The 23,267-nt window shown below is 40.7% G+C and overlaps 1 protein-coding gene across 2 annotated transcripts in view; it reads right to left on the bottom strand.

Annotated features, from left to right (window-relative positions):
- Nucleotides 1-23,267, bottom strand: part of SACM1L (SAC1 like phosphatidylinositide phosphatase) — a 36,424-nt gene that overhangs the window by 12,791 nt on the left and 366 nt on the right. Inside the window, exons 2-7 of one of the 2 annotated variants that reach the window (XM_075705180.1) lie at nucleotides 15,530-15,627; nucleotides 13,845-13,919; nucleotides 7,031-7,158; nucleotides 5,693-5,842; nucleotides 3,100-3,159; nucleotides 1,469-1,502 (exon numbers count right to left, since the gene is read on the bottom strand). In XM_075705180.1, coding sequence (XP_075561295.1) covers nucleotides 1,469-1,502; nucleotides 3,100-3,159; nucleotides 5,693-5,842; nucleotides 7,031-7,054 — 268 coding nt within the window. In that variant the 5' untranslated portion in view covers nucleotides 7,055-7,158; nucleotides 13,845-13,919; nucleotides 15,530-15,627. Of the gene's footprint in view, nucleotides 1-1,468; nucleotides 1,503-3,099; nucleotides 3,160-5,692; nucleotides 5,843-7,030; nucleotides 7,159-13,844; nucleotides 13,920-15,529; nucleotides 15,628-23,267 lie in introns of those variants that run through there. The other variant, XM_075705181.1, reaches the window with a different exon arrangement.

A 23,267-nucleotide genomic window follows, 5' to 3' on the forward strand; every position in this document is an offset into this window, starting at 1 on the left:
TGCAAAGAAAGGTTACCTTTAAACTCAGCTGCTTAGCAATAGTCAAACCCATTTTCTGTCTGCAACCTCTGTCCTAACTTAAATGGCAACTTGCTATTGGCTACTTTCCACACACAAAAAAGAAGGAAAAGACATAATTTATTATTCTTTAGAAGGTTTTTTTTTTTTTGAGCAACAAGGGAAATAGTAAACATAGTTTAGGCTTTAGATGATCAATGTCTCGATAACCCAGTCAGTCCATTATTTCTCATCACTGCAAGACTAGAACCCCAGTCCAGATAGTTGAACAAAATATATTTGGGGGGTGGTGGGTGGTGCATCTTTGATTTTACTGAAATAACTGCTAGTGGTGCTGTAACAGTTCTGCTTAGGGCTCTTCCTAGCATTTTCATCACTAAAAATCCAGTTTCTTTGAATTCCTGGGTTCTCTAAGGTGTTTGGTTAGTATTAGAATTACAGGAAAACATACATTACTTATGCTAGTTATTTATATAGTGAAAATAGCACAGAGGCAGGTGTTAATTGCAGTCTGCCAATTGCTAATTGCAATCCACCCAGACTCTTCCACCCAGGACCTGAAGGATAAGGATTGGGTTGTTCTGACAGTTCCCTTGTGCTATCTTTCCTTGCCTCTCCACCTACTCCCACACTTTCCATTAAATGAAGTCACAGGAAGGAAGGACTGGAGATCTGTCAGCTGCTAGCAGTCCTACCAGAACAACCGATCCAGTCTGGAAGCTGTTCCCTGCACACACCTGAGGGGCCTTTGCAATGGAGGAACTAAGGAGAATGTGGCATGAGTTCCTCTGTCCAGTTTTGCCAGTCATTTTCATGCTGCCAGTCCAGAAGCACCTGGGACTTCTTGTTGCTCACACACTGCATGAGGAACACTGCCTCCAGAAAGCATTAGGCTTACTCACAGCATACACCCCTTCTGAAAAATAAGCTCACGACTGCTTTGCTAAAAAGGCTGTTACCCAAAGCATCGGTGCAAGAAAAACAGCTGGCTAGGAGAAGCGTTCCAGGAACCTTCAGTAGAACTCTTTATCCTTTTATTCATCAACAGGAACATCCATAAGCACTCCTTCAAGTCAAAACTGTTCTCCCTTATTTTAAATCCAAAGTAAATGCTAAGTGAAGGTATCCTTATAGCAAGATAAAAGTACTAAGGCTGATGTGAGAGCATTTGCCATATTCATCTTAACCTTCCATCCCACTGAAAGACAGTTATGCAAATCATACCTGTAAAATTAAATACATTAAGCCTTAAAAGCAGAATAATCAAGTGAGCTAACAAATGAGTGGGCTATCAAACAATATGTAATGCTCATATCTGAACAAACTACAACTTAATTCTGACACTGTGTTCTGTTTATAGTTGCCAAAGCCAATAGAGCAAAATGGTTGCTGATGTGGCTGCTGTTAGACTACCATATTCAGCCCTGAGCTTTACAACGTAAAAGGATACATCCGTGCATCACAGGCATAGCAAACCTATGGATCTGAAACACACACAATACATGTTAAAAATATTAAACACTAGCAGCCAGAAAAGGTGAGTGACTATGCTTTGTCTAGGAGGGGGGGGGTTTTATAGTTTTATACACTTTATATCCTTTACTTTTTGTTTAGGGTGCAGTAATTCTTTCTGAGAAAAAATTTCAAAGAAAACAGCAACATATGTAACCCTTAGCAGCAGCAGGGAAAAGGTAAAAATCTAACCCTAATTAAGTGACCTTGACAAAAAACCAAGCTGCTTTGTCCTCCTATACATGGCATTTACTCTTCTACAAACACGTCAGATATAAAGTAGTACACACTGAAAACCTTTTGATATGGTATTTGCTGTACCTCCACAGTAGGATGCAAGCAGAGATAGTGAACAACACACAGCTTCAGTAAGGAATACTTCTTTGTGATTAATACTTGAAATGCTTGTTCCAGGGTTTTTCCCATCCTGCCACTCCTGAATCACTGGGTCTTTCAAAAAATTTAAAATTAATATTTTCCAATACTAGAAGTCAGAAATACGACCTCTCATTACCTAAAACTGTTACTATAGCAAGACACTTGTAGTCAATACTAGGTCACACTTCCCCTCACTTATCAGTTATCTTCCTTTTCAACTTCTCTGTTTTGCCTCCTACGTCTGTTTTCACCAACCAGCCATACTTGGCTTTCTTTGCTGCTCCCACCACAGCTTGTCTCATTTCCCAAGCTTTGTTTGCTTAGCACTATCCAAACCATATACCCTGTCACATGCTTCTGGAATACGCACAAGAGCCCTTTGCTAATTCATATCTTCACATTCCAGAAGCACTGCACAGTCCAGCCTTTTGGAACAGTGCTGTCTAATACAAGAGCACATCTCCACAGGTTACCAAGACAGAAATAGAAGCAGTGCGTCATTCACTTCAATAAATGAGAAGTACTGCTAGAGAGAAAAGGTTGCTGTAGTGCAGACAATTCCAGAAGTTTAACACACATCAGAAGTCTCTAGTAGGAAGGAGCTTAGATCAGTCTGGCCATTGAGGTACTACAGTTGTGGCTTATGGTCATGCGCTTGTATTTGCTGGCCTAAGTGAATTCAAAGGTTACACCGTGCTAGTCTTCATTTGAAATAAACTGAAAGAATCTGTCAGTCTTACTCTTAATTATCAGCTTTATGACTTATTCACTAGACAAATGGAGTTTAAACTGCACTCATGGAGAAAGATGCAAGCCAGTCTTAGAAAAAAAGTGATGAGCTGAACCTTGCCTATACCTAAAGACAAACAAGTAGCTAAACTTCAAAAAAGCTTGAAAAGCACATGCTGCGCAGTGTAACTTCCCCTTTGGTTTATATGAGCAGTCTCAGCACAGTACCTTCAAATGCAGACATTTCCAGAGTCAGCTTTACTATATGTACTACTGAGGACACTGACAAAGTTAGAAGTTTGAAAGCAGAAGACTGTCACTGTGCTAAACCAGGAGGTGAATAGCCACATTATACTAGATTCTGTCTGTCTGAAATAAGAGACAGAATTACAGGAAACTCTTGTATACCTACAGTAAAAGTATATTGGTCCTCTATTAATATAGTGATTATGAAGTGTTTACCTCTGGTTGAGCAGCAAATTCTCTAAGAAGATGTCCATTCCATACAAACCGTGGATCTGCCTGCAGCAAGAAAAAAGCCAACATGCTTTTAGAGACTGTCAGTTATGTTGAATTAAACATAAAGAGAATATGATAGTATCCACGCACTACACAAGTTTAGGTGAACAGATGTACATGGAGATGGAAAATTCTTCTTTCATCAGTACCATTCGTAACCTCAACTAGAAATCTAAATAAAATAAAAGTAGTTAAAAGAAGAACAGTTCTCCAGTCTTTAAGGGTGTTGCCTGACACTTTATGCGTGCTGAACCATTAACAACTGAGCTGCAGAATCAGAAGAACTTTGCCCTAAGTAAACAGGGCTTGAAGAGATTATCCAAAATTTTAAGAACAGTAGCAAGGTAACACTCCTAAAACAGGCAGAAGGTAAAAATGCAAGGAGTCCTGGATGCAATAATCAACAATTCTGAGAATCAAATGTTAAATAATACTTGTAGCTTGAGACAAAAAGTATTTATATTCCACTGCATAAATGATCCTCTTCAACTTTGTGTATTTCCTATTCCTAATTCACCTCAAAAGTGTCTTGAGCAGGTTGCTGAGCACATTCCAGAAAGCTACCAGGTTAGTTACAAAAGTGACATTTGCTGCAGAACGTAATGCAGGCTCCAGGAAAGTGGCATAAATCTCAACTTGACAAGGCAGGCAGACAATACATCACTGAGGATTAGGGTTAATTTAAGCTCGGTGTTGGAACAGTCCTTTGTCTAATAGAAAACAATACAACTATGTGCCAGAAACTGATCAAATCCTACCTGCAGTATCATGAACTAGTCAAAGAACATGACATGATGCTTTGGTGCCCCTATATTGGGGCCATTTCCTTCTACAAGTACTGTTTAAAAAAGAAACCAAACCAACCACAACGAACACAAATATGACACCAAAACGCCCACACACCAAACACAGGCTTCGCTTGTAGAGGTGAACTGGAGATGCCCAAAATTGCCACCATCCTTCGTTAAGCCATTATACTACAACCACATGAGTGCGAAATTATATTAAAATGGTTTTAACCATCTATCATCTGCATTTACTTGCACCTGACACCTTTTTACTGTACTTCGCCTTTCAAACAACCTTCTGAAGTGCCACAATTTTAAGGCAAACCAATCCTTTCATGTTAGCAACTGCTCTCCCTGTCAAGAGTACTGCCAGAGCAGCATTTAATAGTGCAAAATAGTCCCCAACTATAAACTTCTTAAATTGATTTTTTTTTTTTTTAAATGTTGGAAAAAGTATACTGCTTCCCCAGTTTAGACAGTTCCTGTAATTAAGAGACAACATCCCATAACTCCACTGCCACCTCTTCAGGAAAAGAAGAAAAAGTGCTGTTGACTTCCAAGGTTTCAGTATTTCAGTGCCTAGGCAGTTTAGACCTTGTTTACACCACAGTATAGTACGTTACCAGACTAAGGATTCTGGAACTCTGCAAGCACAAGAGAATTTTAAGCTTAAACTGCATTTGGCTGTGTGATTCTGTTGTCTTTAAGACAAAAGCAGCATATTAAATTCATGCTTCAAACATAAGGAATAGTCATAGTTTAGACAGAATGCAACGTCCCAGGGCCAACAGCCATAAACCCCACAGTTCTCTTCCACATTATCCTGGAAGAGAATTTGAAGTCAAGTGCCATTTATTCCACTTTGCAGTTTTTCCCACCCCCCAAATCTAGGTCAGAGGAATGACTTGTTTTCTCTCATTTTTCTGCTTAGTTCCTTCTTGTTGCGATTAGAAGTGTTCAATACTGAAGTTGGCGGCAAACTTTCATTTATTTTGCATTTTTTAAATCCATTTAAAGCAGACTTCAGAAAGTACTGATCTAGAAGTCTAACATCACATCTGAACCTATTTTTAGAACTTTATTTTGCTAACAAGCTATGAGACTTAAGGAAGGGTGGACTAGTATGCTCAGCCACAACCCCTAACAGTTTCAACAAAATGCCACAATGGTAAACAAACTTGTGTACTGCAGCATTACAGATCAGCAATTTCCACCCTTATTCTAAGCATCCTATGAAGCAAACTCAAACTGTAACTTGACTCAGCGTACTTTGCACACTTGCTTGCTTCTTTTTCCGCTGTCAGTCACTTATTCCAGAGAACTGCCCCAGTACAACTCAATTGACAAGATCAGAGATAGCCTAGTTACACAGTTTAGCAACATAGCGCTATTTTTTGCTGGTTCTATTACAAGGATTTGCATCTAAGCAACATGTAGATCTGTTTCACTAGTTTAAATTAATGATTAAACTAGTAAAGCCATTTTTAGTTTAACAGAGGACCATAAATGCTTTAACACTATCTGCTACCATTTAGAATATTAATTCATTGTTAAAAAAAAGTTTCATCTCAAGTCTAATGGGACCACTGATTTCAGCAACATCATCCTAAGCTTTACCTAAAGTTTCCTTTAGTTTGTGATAGTTTGTTTTGACATCAGTTAAACACCAGCTGCATTAACTAAACTTAAGCCATGCAGAACTGATTGGCAATGTCCGAGACAGACACTAAGCAAAATGAAATCCTTACCCTCTCTAGGAGGCTCATTTCCTGGAACTCTGGGCTCGTGTTGGCTAGCCGTTGCAGAGTGTGTGTTAGGTCATATGTTGTTGAGAAGTAAAATCCATCCACGCTCAAGACATGACTAAGCATTGATAAAAATACTTTATTGTCCTGCAACTGTTGAGAGGAGAAAAAAAGGACATAAGAGCTCTCATTTACTACCATCGAAATACCTTATTCTTAAGCTACCACTGCTTTTTGAAGCGATGAGATGAACTTTGCTCTAGAAACACATGACATCATCCAGAGATCACTGCACAAGGAAACCATGAGATTGCCATTTTGATACCAGTTCACTGATAACTTAGACCTAGCACACTGCAAACAAATTCTGCAAGAATAGTGGAGAGCAGCTAACAGTATTCCTGTGAGGTAAATAGCTACTGTTATTAAACTAATATTAGCAACTGCCAAGCAAAATGGAAGCCATTAGTTTCCCTGAAAACCATTCAGTCAAAAAATGAGACAAGATAGCAATGCAAAGGAAGGTATAGAACTTACTGTCAAGATTGCCCCAATAACTAATCTGTGCCCTGGTTCAAATTTTCATTAACCTCACTCCTTTCCTGAAGGATCATCAGCCTCCCTTTCAGCTCTATTGGTTAGACACCCTTATCTACGCTTTATCAATCCACAAGATATCTGTTTTAAATAATCTTCATCCTATCCTCCCCTCTCCAAAAAAAAAGAAAAAGAAAAATCAGTTCCTCCCTGCTGGATAATTATGTAATGGAACAATTTCATAAATTAAGACAGATAATTAGATGACAGCAAGGCAGCTTACTGTAGGGGCTATCAGAATAGTAAAGCTGCGAGAACATTAACAGGAAAAGCACTGTGATTTTGTGGACTGGCTCAGGGAGCCTTCTTTGTCATAGGCTGCATTTCTGTGATCTATTACAAAGCGGCACATGCCAGGCAAGCAAAGCCTTCATGATGGTCCTCAGAGGAGAAAAGATGATAACAAGATTTAGGAATAAGAACAGAGATGCAGCAAGACAGTCCACCTCATCCTCCCATACTGTACCATCTTAAAAGGGGGAAAAATGCACAATATGCAGATCAAACTCTGGGGATTATATTACAAGTTGCACAATGTGAGTTCGTTATCTTGAATGACGTAACTTTTTATACATCTATACCCAAATAGTACATCAATTATAGTAGTCTGAACAAATCAGAGAAAAAAGTGTAGTTTCAAAGAGCTTCTTAAAATTTTTTTCATAGTTTCATCAAATTAGGTCCTGTGGTAATGGACATTAACATAAGATAACATTCCCCCACACTCCTAATCAATCCACCTACCTGAATATCAGTTAAGTGCAGCATGGTCTTTTTGTAGGAGAGGATGTCAAAGTCTGTTGCTTTCCAGATTGCATGACTGAAAATCTCACCTACTTTTTTCTTTTTTGTTATTACAATAAGATACGTGCCTGTAAATCAGAAAGAGCAAAGAAAAAAATGCACACATTAAGAAAAGCAATCTATACCCATACCAGAAAACTGAAACCAACAGGAAAGAGTGAGGTTTCTTCAAGCTACACCTAGGACTTTATGTTCTTAACAGTAAGGGGCTGGAACAGAACCAAAATGTACTTGCTAAGCTATGTACTTCTCTATGCTCACAGATCTTGAGTTACTCATTAAGTTTAAGGAATTAAAAAAAATGGACAAGATAAAAAAGTGCCAGCTACTCTTACTTCAGTCCAGAGACAGTCTGAAAGTCTTTAGGCTTGCAAGTGCAGAAAGAGGCCAATGGTCTTGAATGTGGTTTGGAAAGCACAAAGCAAGTCAGAAATACATGAAAGGAAGCATGCTTCAGAATCCAAAAAGCCTATTCTATTCACCTTATCCTGAAAAAAATATTTATCCTAAAGGTTCAAAGTGGAGCAAAGAGAATGGTGTTTCTTTTAATAATTTAAGATGGGAAGTTTGCTGTTTTCCTGGTTGCATAAGTAACAAAACAAAAAAGCATAATCATGACAGTTCACTCAAAGCAATTAATTTACACTTGTCGGTAAACACAACATAGCCTTATTTCCAAGCCTACTGTATTTCAGTGCCATCTTGTTTTTGAAGAAAAAGGTTAGTTTATTAAACTGCATATTGATGGATAAAAATGTCTCATCATCTACATCTTATCACCATTAAAGTCTTGCACAACTTCAATTGAGCAAAACAATGAGCAGGCCATGCAGAAGTACAGAACCACAAATCTAGCACTTTTTTTGTACTAAAGCATTCAAAGAAGTATAAATGCCAAAGCAGAAACAGTTCACATTGTGTGTGCTAAGTTTACCCATTATTTGTATTTACTACTATACCTATCTATACACCAAGTTTTATGGACAGGTGAATTATTGTATCAGGTATCTAGTCTGTATAGTTAGTCAAAGAACAGGTGCCACCCCCACTTTTTTTACCTCTGCAGCTCTAGTATTAAACCTTTTATTTGTGTGGAATATTCAAGCACTTAAGAATACTCTTAGCATGCTTGCATCTCAAATTGTAAGTATTGCTTTTGGTTGGTCTGTCAGAAGCATCCAGATACATTACAAAACCAGCACATTACATCCACAGCTATGCCATAAAGATGCTGCACAAATAGATACATTTAATCTGACATGAATTTTCAATATTGTCTTTTCCTATTTGGGTATGCAACCTTCTGTTTAGATTTCAGAGCTTTGGATACTACTTCAGCAATTTTTTTTTTTTCCCCTAATACTGTAACAGGTGAAGAATATTTATGCTTGTTAAAGATGCTGCATTGCTAGATAGAGAAGCAGTTTTACAGTTAACTGCCTAACAACACTTAGAATCATAGAATGCTTTGGGTTGGAAGGGACCTTTACAGGTCATCCAGCCCAACCCCCCTGCGGTGAGCAGGGACAGCTTTAACTACATCAGGTTGCTCAGAGCCCCATCCAACCTGACCTTGAATGTTGCCAGGGATGGGGCCTCTACCACCTCTCTGGGCAACCTGCTCCAGTGCTTGACCACCCTCATTGTAAAAAATTTCTTTCTTATGTCTAGTCTAAATCTATTCTTCTTTAGTTTAAATCCATTATTCCTTGTCCTGTCACAACAGGCCTTGTTAAAAAGATTCTCCTCATCTTTCCTGTAGGCCCCCTTTAAGTACTGGAAGGTCGCAATAAGGTCTCCTCGCAGCCTTCTCTTCTCCAGGCTGAACAATCCCAACTCTCTCAGCCTGGCCTCATAGGAGAGGTCTTCTAGCCCTTGGATCATTTTGGTGGCCCTCTTCTGGACCCACTCCAGCAGGTCCATGTCCTTCTTGTGCTGAGGGCTCCAGAGCCGGATGCAGTACTCCAGATGAGGTCTTACCAGAGCAGAGTAGAGAGGTAGAATCCCCCCCCCTCGACCTGCTGGCCACACTGCTTTTGATGCAGCCCAGGATACGGTTGGCTTTCTGGGCTGCAAGCGCACATTGCTAGCTCACGTCCAGCTTTTCATCCACCAGTACCCCCAAGTCCTTCTCTGCAGGGCTGCTCTCAATCCCTTCATCCCCCAGCCTGTACTGATATCAGGGGTTGCCCCGTCCCAGGTGCAGGACCTTGCACTTAGCCTTGTTGAACCTCATGAGGTTCACACAGGCCCACCTCTCCAGCTTGTCCAGGTCCCTCTAGATGACATCTCGTCCTCCTGGCATGTCAACCACACCACTCAGCTTGGTGTTATCTGCAAACTTGCTGAGGGTGCACTCGATCCCACTGTCTATGTCATTGATGAAGATGTTAAACAGCACTGGTCCCAGTATGGACCCCTGACAGACCCCACTTGTCACCGGTCTCCATGTGGATGGACATTGAGCCATTGACCATGACCCTCTGGATGTGACCATCCAGCCAATTCCTTATCCACAGAACAGTCCACCCATCAAACCCATATCTCTCCAATTTAGAGAGAAGGACGTTGTGGGGGACTGTGTCGAACGCTTTACAGAAATCCAAGTAGATGACATCCATTGCTTTTCCCTTGTCCACTGATGCAGTCACTCCTTCATAGAAAGCCACTAGGTTGGTCAGGCAGGACTTGCCCTTGGTGAAGCCGTGCTGGCTGTCTTGAATCACCTCCCTGTCCTCCATATGCTTGAGCATATCTTCTAGGAGGATCTGTTCCATGATCTTCCCAGGCACAGAGGTGAGGCTGACAGGTCAATAGTTCCCAGGGTCCTCCTTTCTTCCCTTTTTAAAAATGGGCACAACATTCCCCTTTTTCCAGTCAGCAGGGACTTCACCAGACTGTCATGACTTTTCAAATATCATGGAGAGTGGCTTGGCAACTACATCAGCCAATTCCCTCAGGACTCTGGGATGCATCTCATCAGGTCCCATAGACTTGTGTACATTGAGGTTCTTCAGGTGGTCTCGAACCTGATCTTCCCTTACAGTGGGATGGGCTTTACCCCCCTGGTCCCCATCTTGCAGTCCATCGATTCGGGAGGAGTGAGGAGAGAGGTTGCCGGTGAAGACCGAGGCAAAGAAGTTGTTGAGTACCTCAGCCTTCTCCTCATCCGTTGATACAAGTTCGCCTTTCTTGTTCATCAAGGGGGGTATGCTTTCTTCAACCTTCCTTTTCTGGTTGATATACCTGTAGAAGCCCTTCTTGTTATTCTTTACATCCCTTGCCAAATTCAGCTCCATCCTCACCTTGGCCTTCCTGACCTCCTCCCTACACAACCGGGCCATTTCCCTGTATTCCCCCCAGGACACCTGTCCCTGCTTCCACTGCCTGTGCAGTTCCCTCTTGCTCTTTAGTCTGACCAGCAGGTCTCAACTCAGCCATGCTGGTCTCTTCCCTTCCTTGCCTGATTTTTTTACACTTGGGGACTGATAGCTCTTGTGCTCTATGGAAGGTGTCCTTAAAGATCTGCCAACTCTGTTCTGTTCCCCTGTCCCTGAGGACCCAGGGGGTCCTTCTGACTAACTCATTGAAGAGATAGAAGTTTGCTTTCCTAAAATTTAGGATCCTGACTGCACTCCTTGCTTTTCCCATGTCCCTCAGGAGCATGAACTCCACCAACGCGTGATCACTGCAGCCCAAGCTGCCTCCAGTCTTGACATCACCGATGAGCTCAGTTGCGTTGGTGACCATCAGATCCAGTATCGCGTCCCCTCACGTAGGTCTATCTATTACCTGACTTAGGAAGTTGTCGTCTATGCATTCCAGGAATCTCCTGGATTGCCTACAGCTCGCCATGTTGCTTTTCCAGCAAATGTTGGGGTAGTTGAAGTCCCCCAGCAGGACAAGAGCCTGCAAGCGCAAAGCCTCCTGGAGCTGGAGGAAGAAGGCTTCGTCAGCAGGCTCCCCTTGATCAGGCAGCCTGTAGTAGACACCAACCACAAGGTTCCCTTTGTTGCCTCTGTCTGACTCTTACCCATAAGCTTTTGACCCGCTCGTGGCTATTCTTCAGGGACAGCTCTTCACACTGTATTGCTTTCTTTACATAGAGGGCAATGCCTCCGCCCCTCCTTCCTCGCCTGTCCCTTCTGAAGAGCCTGTAGCCATCAATAGCCACATTCCAGTCATGGGATTCGTCCCACCAGGTTTTGGTTATGGCAATCAGGTTGTAGCTGTCTAGTAGCACAGCAGCTTCCAGCTCCTCCTGTTTGTTCCCCATGCTGCGTGCGTTCGTGTAGAGGCATTTCATCTGGGCTGTTGGCCATGTCACCTTCTTAGTGGAACATCCCTTGTTTCCCCTGGGGTGTTTCATGAAGGTTTCCTTGTGAGCTCTAACTACCTCAGGAGCCCCCGGCTCATCTCTGCCAGACTTCAACTGTGCTGCAGCATCCCCATCATGCCTCTGTGCAATAGATTGAGGGCTCACAGTAGCACCCCGTCCCTCTAACCATTGCATACCATCCCACAGCTTGTCACAGGCAAGCCTGATGTGTTCCCCCTCCCCCTTCACATCTAGTTTAAAGCCCTGTCAATGAGCCCCACAAGCTCCTGAGCAAAGACCCTCTTTCCCCTTTGAGAAAGGTGGCTCCCATTTGTCGCCAGCAAGCCTGGTGCCATGTAGGCCGTCCCATTGTCAAAGAACCCAAAGTTGTGACAGTGGCACCAGCCTCGGAGCCATGTGTTAAGAGATTGGATCTGCCTGTTCCTACCAATGTCACCTCCCACACCTGGAAGGAGGGAGGAAAAGATGACCTGTGCCCCCGATTCCCTCACTAAGCGTCCCAAGGCCCTGAAGTCTCTTTCAATCACCCTTGGGCTACGCACTGCAACTTTGTCACCACCCATGTGGAAGAGCAGTAAGGGGTAGTAGTCTGAGGGCTGTACCAGGCTGGGAAGTCTCCTGGTGATATCTCTGACCTGGGCTCCTGGCAGGGAGCAGACTTCCCTATGAGGAGGGTCCACCCGGCATATTGGAACCTCTGTTCCCCTCAGGAGGGAGTCTCCTATGACTATGACCCGTCTTTTCTTCCTTGTTGAGCGGGTAGTAATATGGGGGGGTAGGTCTTTGTGGTCTTGGCAAATCTTTGGGTGTAGATGGATCAACGCCCACATCATCCACTAACTGGTCCTCCACACCTAGAGCCTCATACCTATTGTGCAGAGGCACCTGGGGGGTCACGGTGGGCAAGGAAAGGGTTCGCTTGCCGCCCCGATTGTGGACTTGTTTCCACTCGCTGCTTCCCCTCTAAGACGCTGCCTACATCTTGGTGGGGGGAGGATACTGGCTCCCTTTGGTCACAGGCTTTCTCTGGAGGTTGTCCCTGGTCAGGTTTCCGGGAGCTCAGAGCGTGATTCCACCAGTCTATCTCTTGCTCAGACCCCCTGATGCTCCGTAGCCTGTCTACTTCCTCTCTTAGCTCTGCCACCAAGCCAAGTAGATAATCCACTTGGTCACAGTGCACACAGCTGTTTGCTCCACTGACATCTGTTCCCAGAACAAGGTGGTGGCACTCCCTGCAGCCGGAGACCTGGACAGCTGTGTGTTTAACTTAACTGAACATTAACTGATACCATCTTTAGTTTGACAGCTGTATACTAACAATCAGTGCAAAGCTTTGGGGGGTGGAAAGGAAAAAACCACCCAGGCTATTAAAAGAATTTACATACTTCTATATTTTGTATAACATTCAGTCAGATGAATGAAAGTCATTACCAAGCCTGCAAGCTGTGAATATTCCCCTTTGGGGCAGTTCAGTTTTAAAACAGTCGGGCCTGTCAAGTACCTAAGACAAAGGTGTCCATTACACTGCTCTTACTCTGCAGGATCCACAGTTCTTTAGAATATGAGCATATAAAGTTCAGTACTTTAAGATCCTGTCAGAAGTTACTGCATTTAACACAACAATACTTTGCTTCAGTTGAGAATACTGCAATGAGTGAACTTAAATCCTTTCTACAAATGGAGACTTTTATTCAGTATGCATGCTCCTTATTACATGATTTTTCAGACTACATTAGTTTCAAACTCTAATAGTTTACCCACAAAAGATCTTTTGAATAGCAACGTTTACTTTCCTGGAAGCTTACACTTCATGCATCAGCTTTATTTGTGGCAGTGACCGTTTAGATATGAACACCACTGAGATACTTAGAAAAAGCAGACAGCTTATTCTTACCTTATCCTACAACTCCCTGAAGTTTAGAACTGTTCCAGTCTGTCCTTTCTTTTAATGTTGAATTTTCTATTTGTAGGATAGTTGGAACACCATCATTACATGAACAGCTGCATCTACCAGTCTACCACCCTGTCACTCTCAGTTATTTGTGCACCAAGATTATTGATTTAAAGTCAAACTTCATGACCCAATATTTGACTGTTGCATCAAATCCTACAGCTAAGGTTAAACAGTTATGAAGAGTAAGTAGGTATAGTTCTTTGCATGCATTTGAAATGCATTCCTTAAAACTCACCAAGCTGTCAGCTAACACTACCTTTAGAGCAGCTACAGGTTTAAGAGGTACACAAACATTCATGACAAACTGTATTTGGATACCTCCATCCTCTAGCAGCCACAAGGAAAGCCCATCATACTGATGAAAGTGTAACCCCAGATATTTGCAAATACCGTCTTTAAAGTTTCTCTAGCAATATGTTTTGCCTAAGTATTTTTGAAGAGCGCAGTTCTGTTTTCCTTACCTGCCACCAGTCGGATTGTTCCCAAAATACCATATATAGGCCTTGTAACAGCTGAAGGGGGAACATCTTTCTTAACTGAAAAGCAGAAGAAAAACCTGTCAGAATTTCAGACTGCTTCTTTCATGACTATATCGGAAAACTATTAAACTTGTCAAAGCTTCTTGGTCAAATCTCAAGTTTTACTAGAGTCTTAAGTATAAGAAGCAACACATCAGAATTTCAAAGCCTGATGCAGGGTAGCAGGGGGAAGGACATGGAAGTATTCTAACCCAATTTCTCATGTTGTTTAATCAAAATAGTCATTCAATTGAATAAATTCAAGCTCATTTACATGATAGTATAGCAAACAGACTGCTCAATAATGTATTATCCTGCCAGCTTCCAGAAACTTTTTGTATTGAAACCATCAAGACATCAAGGACAAAAAAACCCATAAATGCTTGTGCCTCCTACTTTTGACTGTTTCTTCTGAGTCTCAGCCTATTTCCATTTCAGAAGACCTAGTTTACTTTTTTGGTCTATCTCTGCAAAACTACCAACAACAGCATAGATGTGGCAAGGGATACAGTATTCCAAACAACATACCAAGAGATCCAAAAGGTATCCAAATATCAGTTAGAAGCCCTAGCATGTAAAACTTTCATTTTTCCACATTTCTAGAATAGCAGAAGGGATATTAGAAACCTTTAAAAACACCTCCAAAACACCCACACCAGAGTTAGGCATTTTCCCAGAGCTTAGAGAACAGAGGAAGACAGTACTTGATTTTTCCTTTGCTTTAAACACCCTGCAGGTTCATCTGATAAAACACCAATAATGAAACAGATGAAGACTAATAAAAGACTTGGGACAGCTATCTTTACAGTTTTGAAGGGACAATTTTGAAGGAGAAATTGAAATATACTACAACATCAAAATTCAGTGGGATGGGCACACTGTTCTTACATGAGGTACACAAGAGACCTAATAAAAGGACGAGAATGGCTGCTTTTATATTGGTATTACTGTAGCATTTCTGTCTGTTTAGAGGTTAGTAATACTGAGGTACAGACTCCTGAAGTATCAAAAGGGAAGTCACCCATTGCCTTAATTTCTTGTTGTCATTTAAAGCAAGTTCTTTGATTGTTTTTATGCATGTTTCACATTCTTAAAAAAACTAAACAAATTTTGAAGACCTTAGCATCAGTATGCTTAAGACTACTTGCACTGACATTTGAATCCAGATTTGCAACAGAACGAAGTTTTCAGTGAGGGTTTTTTACTGTTCTTGTTTCTAGAGGCTTTATGAAGTTTCAGGTTTCAGTACTGAATAGAAGACAGCACTGAGACAATTCAGCAAAAGATGCAGAAGCCCCATGGCCAACCCTTCCTATATTTAAGTTTGGGCTTGTAGCACCAATCCCAACTAACTTGGATGAGTCAGTTTTTATTGCTGTGATGCACAGTCTTACCAAAAACAGGCAAGCACTATCACCCTGGTCACTCACAGCATCAATGTCACAGTGAGAAAGCATTTCAAACAAAGTTCTTTACAAGACAGAATACGAAGCACTATTTTAAAACAGTAACTAAAGATAAAAACAATTCTCCCATTATCAGTTTAAGGTTCTGAAGATCTGGGAGTGGCTAAAGCAAAATAATAGACAAAAGTGGCCTATATTGACAAATACTGGTGAGGAGAGTACCTGTAAGAGTGACTTCCGTGGAGACTCTATCAATAGCAAGCACATCATCTGCTCCATCATCACAGGCTTCCACATAGAATTTCTCTGGTGTTATATGCCTTTAACAGAATGAATAGGAAAAAGGAATTTGTTTAGCAACACTTACTTTGGGTTTATTTATATTTAAGCTCTTCACCAGGTGAAGATAGAACAATTGTAAACCTTATTTCAGCTGCAAAACCAAAATTCTCACTGGATTACTTCCCAACAGCCACCAACGTTGACAGTGCATAAAAAGCAAATCAAACTAATCAAAATACATGGCTTTAGTTTAATAACTAAAGTTTAATAACTTTCAGTATTAAATAAGAATTAAGATCAAAGACAATAAAGTGAATTTGTCTACATAGTGGTCCACTATATAATTCATGTAAGCTTGAAATATGTCACTTAGAAATCTGATAAGCCAAAACCAAACTTCAAAATAATAAAACATGTCAGAAACTAAAGTACCACATCCCTGATGCAAGTCTAGTAAACACCAAAATAATGTCCAAAGCGATAAACACACCTGTTTCACATTAGAGTGTTTCAAGTATTGTAAGAATCCACTAGCAACAACACAGGAAAAAAACCCGGAAGAGTTAAAGGCACACACTAGTTTATCAAAGCAGGTGTCTCACCACTTCCATTCCCCAGATTTGTTAGCCAGGTCTATGTGACACACATGGAGTAACCTGTATCCTCACCATCAGACACATCACACATTGACATCCTGTTCAGACTTCATCCCTATCTCTCCTTTAGATAAACTTTATGCAGTACACCACCAGCCACAAAATTAAACTGTTTTCAGAAACATTCCGTAAAAATACACCCGTTGAGATACTTGCAAGAAACCAGATGTTACATTGTGCAACAATACAAGAGTTCATACAGAAATGACTTGTAGCTGTACAGAGAAAATGCTAAACAAACAACCCCAAACACTCTTGAACTAATGTTCTTAACTATCTCGATGATTTTTCTTAGTTTAAGGCTTGACAAGACTAGGGGTCAGAGTTTTTAACATCCTGTTCTGGAAACTTATTCTACAGGATAGATATTTTTAGGCTCCATCTCCCTAAATAGATCTTATATTTCTTCACATCTTTTTTTTTAATCCTTCAGAAAGCTGAATTAGAATCCTAATTTAGACCAGAAGAGCCCTTTGAAAGAGGTCTTCTAGACTTCTTAACATGTCTAACACGCCACCTTCCACCCACCAAAAGCAGGGCCAACTTCAATGTTTATCCAACTTCAAAGTTAAACCCTATTTCTTAGGGTGTGTTTTGACTCACCCCAAGGACGGTGATTCTACAACCTCTCTGGACAATTAGAGGAAAGCCAGAGGAGACCAAATGCTTAACTAAATTTAAAAAAAAAAAAAAAGTAACACAACAAACTGTAAAGCAACCAATAGTTAACTATTCATCAGGTAATTCAGCTTCTTTAAAGGAAAATTAGTCTATGTGTCCTAAAATGGGAAACACATCCACAGTGTTCCCTTTGTAAATCAGCTTTTCTTGTACACATGTCAGAAACTAAACTACCACATCCCTGATGCAAGTCTAGTAAACACAAAAATAATGTCCAATTGATAAAAACACCTGTGAATCAATCTTTCATGTACACATATGAAATGCCTTATCTTTGAAAATAAAAGCGTCAGAGTAAGAAATACAAACATGCAGTTTGTTGAACACTGAAGCCTTAAAACCCCTACTTTGCTTTCATCACTTCTGTTTTTGATGAAGTACTGGCTCTTTACGGCAGTTTCATAGCAATAATGGGAGCTGTTTTTACCACTGAAGAGCAAACAAGTTTACACAGACAGAAGAGGCAAGACAAGCTTAAGGACTCAATTTGTTAAAGAATTTCAAAAGAAAACAGGATATACTATTTAAGGTGCAGTCAGAAACCTGTTGATAGTTGGCAGGAGACAGTAGTGGGCATTTTTTCCACAAGAGAAAGCTGCAGCTACTTAACTTCTGTTGGTTTAGCTGAACAGTCAGCTTTTTCTGGGAGGTCAGTTGACACGCAAAACTCCAGCTAAAAAAACTGGGGAAAAAGGCGCTGCAAAGTTTAATATTAGACCTGTTATGCCTTTAACACAGATGGTTATGAACTCTTACTCATCTGACTACCTTAAAGCAAAATAAGTTGAAAAAAAAAATCTTTTAACATAGCAGGTTGTAAAATAGTGTCCAAAGTGGTGACAACAATAGTTTCAGGTTTTGAATACTCTGTATAAAGAACACAACAAAGCTGGAAGCTTGCCAAAATAAATATAGTTGAAGAGGCCAAGATTCAAAGAGGTTTCATCCCAAATGCTGATTTACAAACTTACTGATTACCAGAACCAGGCTAGTAGGCTCACTCTTGTTTAGACGACCTTTCCAATCATTAAGACTGCTATAACTAAGATGATAGCCTCCCACTTCTCTTTCAGGAAGGAAGCTGATGAACATTGCATGCAAGAATGTTATTTCACCACAGCCTCTACTCAGTACCAAGTCTGTACATCTATGACAAGCTTAGAAAGATAACACACATGCATATTTTACTGATCTGAGAAGAAGATATTAAAATGCTGAAAGAAGGATCATTCATAATGATTAGGAATCTGCAGACAGATTAATTCTGTTCCTTTAAGAAATAAGGAACAGATGAAAGTCCAAGTGCTAGTATTACAACAAAAATAATAATAAAGAAATCAGTATTTTCTAGAAGCCCATAATGTCTGTAGTTACTTTTGAAATTAGTTTTCATACACCAGACTATATTCTGCTCTTGTATAACCTTCATATTTGACACTGGAGCCTGCCTTCTCCTTGGCTACTCTGTCACTGCTGTCTATCCAAAACATCAAGAACCCTTACAGCAATATCTTGCTTCCATTACAGCACATAAAAACTCCACAAAATCCAAGTTCCTCTCATTTCTTTTTAAACCTGATCACCATTATCATGGACTATTTCTCAGTGTTGCTAAAGAACAAAGGGAGTGATAAATGGAAATAGTTGACATTGATAGCATAACTCATGGTACCCAAGAAAAGGAATGGTATTCAAGCACTGCAACCACCAAATTCAAGTATTGCTGAAGGTGACTTGGATCTCATTTTGAAAATCTTCTCCAGCTGAAACTGTGTGGATTGCTGCTGAGAGATAAAGCAAAAAAAAAAAAGGTAGCTGCAAGTGATTTCGACATGGATGACCTAGAAGAAAAACACAGTACAGTTACACATCAGGCCTTAGTTTGAGTTTGGTGTGGGTTTTGTTGGGGGGGGTGGGGTGGGGTGGTGGTTGTATTTTTTTAAAATAAAAGGCACTTTTTCATTATTTCAGCTCATGTTGCTGAAGAAGCAGTCAAAAGGATAACCTATTTAAAAAGGGTGCACAGTGGTTACAATTAGAAAATGCTTTCAACTATCTTGCCTTTAAGAAGCAAAAAGAAAATTCAGTAAAACTCTCACTAAAAATTAAGCCTTTTGATTCTCTAGTTTCTTTAGTTTGGACACTAGCGTTCTTGTGAAATCATTCTCATCATTGGCATAAGTAGGTATACCTAGTAGTATAGTAAAACAAGAGAAAACTAAATGGGTCTACTGAAGTTAGCCCAGTTTTGGAGAGTATGGGGACTAAGTACTTTGTTGCAGCGTAAGTCTTTAGATGCAAGAGGCATTTTTTAATGCCCAGAAAAGAAACTGTTCCACATGGGCCTGAGAAGAGGGGAAAAAAAAAAAGACAAGGGCACCTATGACCAGTTAGAATCTGAATGAGAGTTAATTCAATATCTCTCATTTCTGTAGTTATTTCAGTACCATCCAAATCATGCTTTGAATAAAAGATTTTGCCACATTTATAGTGAGTGACTGAACAAGGTTGGTGTTATGTCAAGAGTGGTTTTCCTCCAAAGCTTTCTGAAAGTTCCTACAAAAGCAAAGATACTTTGAAATTACCTTAAAGCAGGAAGTTTCACAGTTTTTTCTGTGTTTTTTCATGTTAGCTACTTATATTACAAAAGATTCTCTATTCTTCATTCAATTCAGGTTTACAGTATTCTTACACTTCAGGGAAAATTACCAGAGGAAGTCATCTTACCTCAAAACCCTTGAGCTGCATCTTAGACTCTTCTAAAAAAAAAAAAACCATCTTCTGTTGTTTTAACTGACTGCTTTCATGGATCTCTTTTTAAAGACATTGCCTTCTCTTTTTAAGCCATTAATCAAAACAAGAGTTGTCCCATTTAATATTCCAAGGCAAAAGGCTGCCTTACAAAAGAAAATGTTGATTCCCGACATAGAAGAAAAACCAAAACCATTGCTTGCTTATACCATGTATAAAGTCAGCTTAATTTACCGTTGAGATAGTCTTTTTTACTTTGTATATTTGTTTTGAAGTTAGTTATATTATAAAGCAGTGTTGTACATTATGAAGACGATGCAGAGTTGCATCCCACATTTTAGGTAGGCAGATCTTATAGACAAGAATATTCCTGTGTTCAGATACAGCATGAAAGAAGACCCATCATGCTCTAATGGCGACTAAAGATAGTACTTCACTCAATATCACTTAAGCCTTCTAGGCGCCAACAGCCAAACCCTTACTTCAGTAATTGATTATTTCACCATAAATACTTAACATTGCTCTAATGCAGGAAACTGATGTCAGCCCCTAAATACTGTAATAAAGCAAGCCAAAAGCACATCCTGTACGGCGCAGCAATGCATTTGCCGTACTCAAGATACCAAAGCGGTCTGCAGCGAGATATAGGAAAGACATTAGTATACACACAGAGTCCCAACAGCACGTTAAGTAACAGTGCTAACACACTGATGGTTTCAACACTCTGGAGATTCTAGATTTTCTAGGTGAACAGGTGTGCTAATTATACATCTACAATAAATATTACTCCTCAAGCAGAAACAGCTCAAGGAACTGGAACATCTCCCATGGAGCAGAAGTTGTTACAGGACGGAAAAAGGGAGTATCAGCCCAGGATTAAAAAAAAAACCCCACTAATGGAAACACGATTTAAAAACAATAAAAAGGTATGTATTAAAGGCATAGCTTCACAATAACTATTTCCAGTTAAGTTTCACTTAAGATGACAAATAATTTACTGCATAAATTAATGCCCTCCTCAGCCAACATCCCTGAGCTTCACCATGACAGCCACTTAGATTAAGTAGAGGGGGAAAAAAAAAAAAAAAAAAAAGGATGTGTAGCTATTCTTTCTAGAATTATTATCCAAACTCTGAAAACTCAGTTTAGAAAACAAGCAACAAAACCACAAAGACAAGATGCACTTTTGGACCTCTCCCCAAATACAGATGGGTAGAAGGCACTGTGTTCAAGTGCAGTAGCTACTAATGACTGACCCGTGCACTCACAAAGCATGCAGGCATAACTGCAGGCAGGAGGAGTTAAATTTGAAACACAGCTAGTGTCAGAGACGCACAGGATCCTGAGAAGGCTATCAGCAAGATAAGTCTTCACCCAAGCACAAAAAAAAAGTTATTTTAAGCGAGCCAAAACAACAGCCAGGATTCTCTCTATTCTGCAGACAGCTTTACCAATCAGTTTTTACTGATTAATTGGACTAGTAGCTTCACTACCATCCACTAGCTTGCTACCTACAGTAGCTGTTTGAATTTTACAATTTATTCCTGAGGCTACAAGAGGAAGTTAACTAAATACAGCAGTGACATGGATGACAACTATGGACAGCAGTTTTCAGGTTAATAATTTTCCCCAATAGCTGTTGGTGTAACTGAAATAGTTCCAATGGCAGCACAGACACTAGACATCAGCATTTTTACCTGTATCACCTGCACTTGACTGATGACACTGGTCAAGGCACAATGGGTTTGAGTCACTACTTTTGATAACATGAGAAACAAGAGGTTTGCATTCGGAGCTGGAACCTCCAACTAGATGTATAGAATGGGACCCTGCAGAGCACTGCAGTCAGTGAAGCTCCGTACAGGGCCACTGGACTACCCAGAATAGGTGCACTTGCAAAGTCTGACCTTTTCGTAGTGAGAATCAGAAGTCAGTTTAAAAAGAAAAAAAAAGAAAAACCCAGACAACACACTGTTACCACTAAACCCCTCAACTGAAGTCTAGCCTGGATTTCTCAAAACATTCTCCTTTTATCTTTCCAATCTAATAAGTTTGTCACCACCCAAGTTATGGCCCTCTAGCTTAAAATGCTTGGCAGAAGCTCTGCAGTCATTACCACAACCTGGTGGTGGAAAAAAGCCTGTTTTTCAGAACAGAAAACAATTATGTTTTCAAGTTTATGAAAAAATTCATGTTAAACTACATTTGACACAGCCTTGTTCTAAAAAGATCAACACTTACTTTTAGTTAAGATTAAACTTTACATGAGAGAATTCTTTACTAGCCTGTATCTAGAAGAGTGCTTTTACTTAAAAAATATTCTCAGTAAGGACTGTGTACTACAAGCCACATAACTGCTACTCACACAACTCACCTTTGCTCCTCTGCAGGCAAAAAGATCACAAGTTCAGCTTAAAGAAAGACAAACATCATTTAGGTGACAAGAGGAACAAAAAAAAAAACCTTTCTGGCAAATAAGCAAGTCTTTCAGCCATCACTGATATTACTCTTCAGTGATACTCAATTATCTCCAGTGTCTGTGTACCCTCACATGGCTACCTAATCAAAATAAGGAAAGAAGCCTAGTGATTTTTAAAACACATAACAGCATTATGACAAACTGTTTATCAGAACTCTAAGAAAGATAAGTACGTTTGCTCCGAATCCAGAAGATGACTGTGAAATGAAATTTAACAGAGTATTAAGTACAGTTAAATCAGGCTTAAAAAACATTTTCAGATACTGCTGCCTGAAAAGGGCAGCAGTAACTCAATTATAGCGTTTCAAGCTAATATTTAGTGGTCAAAAAGCCTCAGAATGCCTTTAGGACACACAAGGACATTTCACCGTTGACTTCAGACAGCCATGAAGAGTCTCAAGCTCAGAGTAATTTTTTCAGGAGTTTCAACCGCCCACTGTGACAGCTTATAATGGAAATGCCTCGTCAGTTTTAACTTTGTATTGCTTTGGTTATGCAACTTCTTTTGCTGTGTAAAGGCAGCAAGCAAACATCTGGCACATGCAAGTTCAAAGGGTTACATTCGGCCCTAAAACCTGTGTTTGAATGAAAAAAATTACACCAGGAGGTTAGAAAAATTTATTTGAAAAGTCACAGTAGGCCCTACACAGGAACATCCCAGAAGTTCAAAATCATCAACTGGCATCGAAACCATACCACAAAACCCCCCCTGTGCCACAAAGAACTGACGGGTAAGTACGTTTAAGGAACCTTCTGCTGGCAAGTAACATTGCACACGTACAGAGCATGTTAGCATCGCTACCCGAGTTTCTCCGAAAGTCACCTATAAAGTGGAAGGCGGCCCGGGTTCCCTCGCTCCGCGCACCGCCTCCTCTCTCCAGGCCGGCAGCCACGCCAACGCTCTGGGCGCCGTTCCGCCGCAAGAGCGGCCCCTCTCTCAGCACCGCACCTCGCCCACCGCGCCGAGGCGGGCACCCGCGGGCTTCAGCCCTCCCCTCCGTGCGAGGGGGAGGCGAGACGGGCAGGCGAAGGGGCGGCAGCTGCCCGCAGCTGCCTTATCAGACGGGCGCCGAAAGGAGATCGGCTCCGTACCCGCGGCCAAAGTCCGCCT

The sequence above is a fragment of the Pelecanus crispus genome, chromosome 2, assembly GCF_030463565.1.
Source record: "Pelecanus crispus isolate bPelCri1 chromosome 2, bPelCri1.pri, whole genome shotgun sequence".
NCBI lineage: Eukaryota > Metazoa > Chordata > Aves > Pelecaniformes > Pelecanidae > Pelecanus > Pelecanus crispus.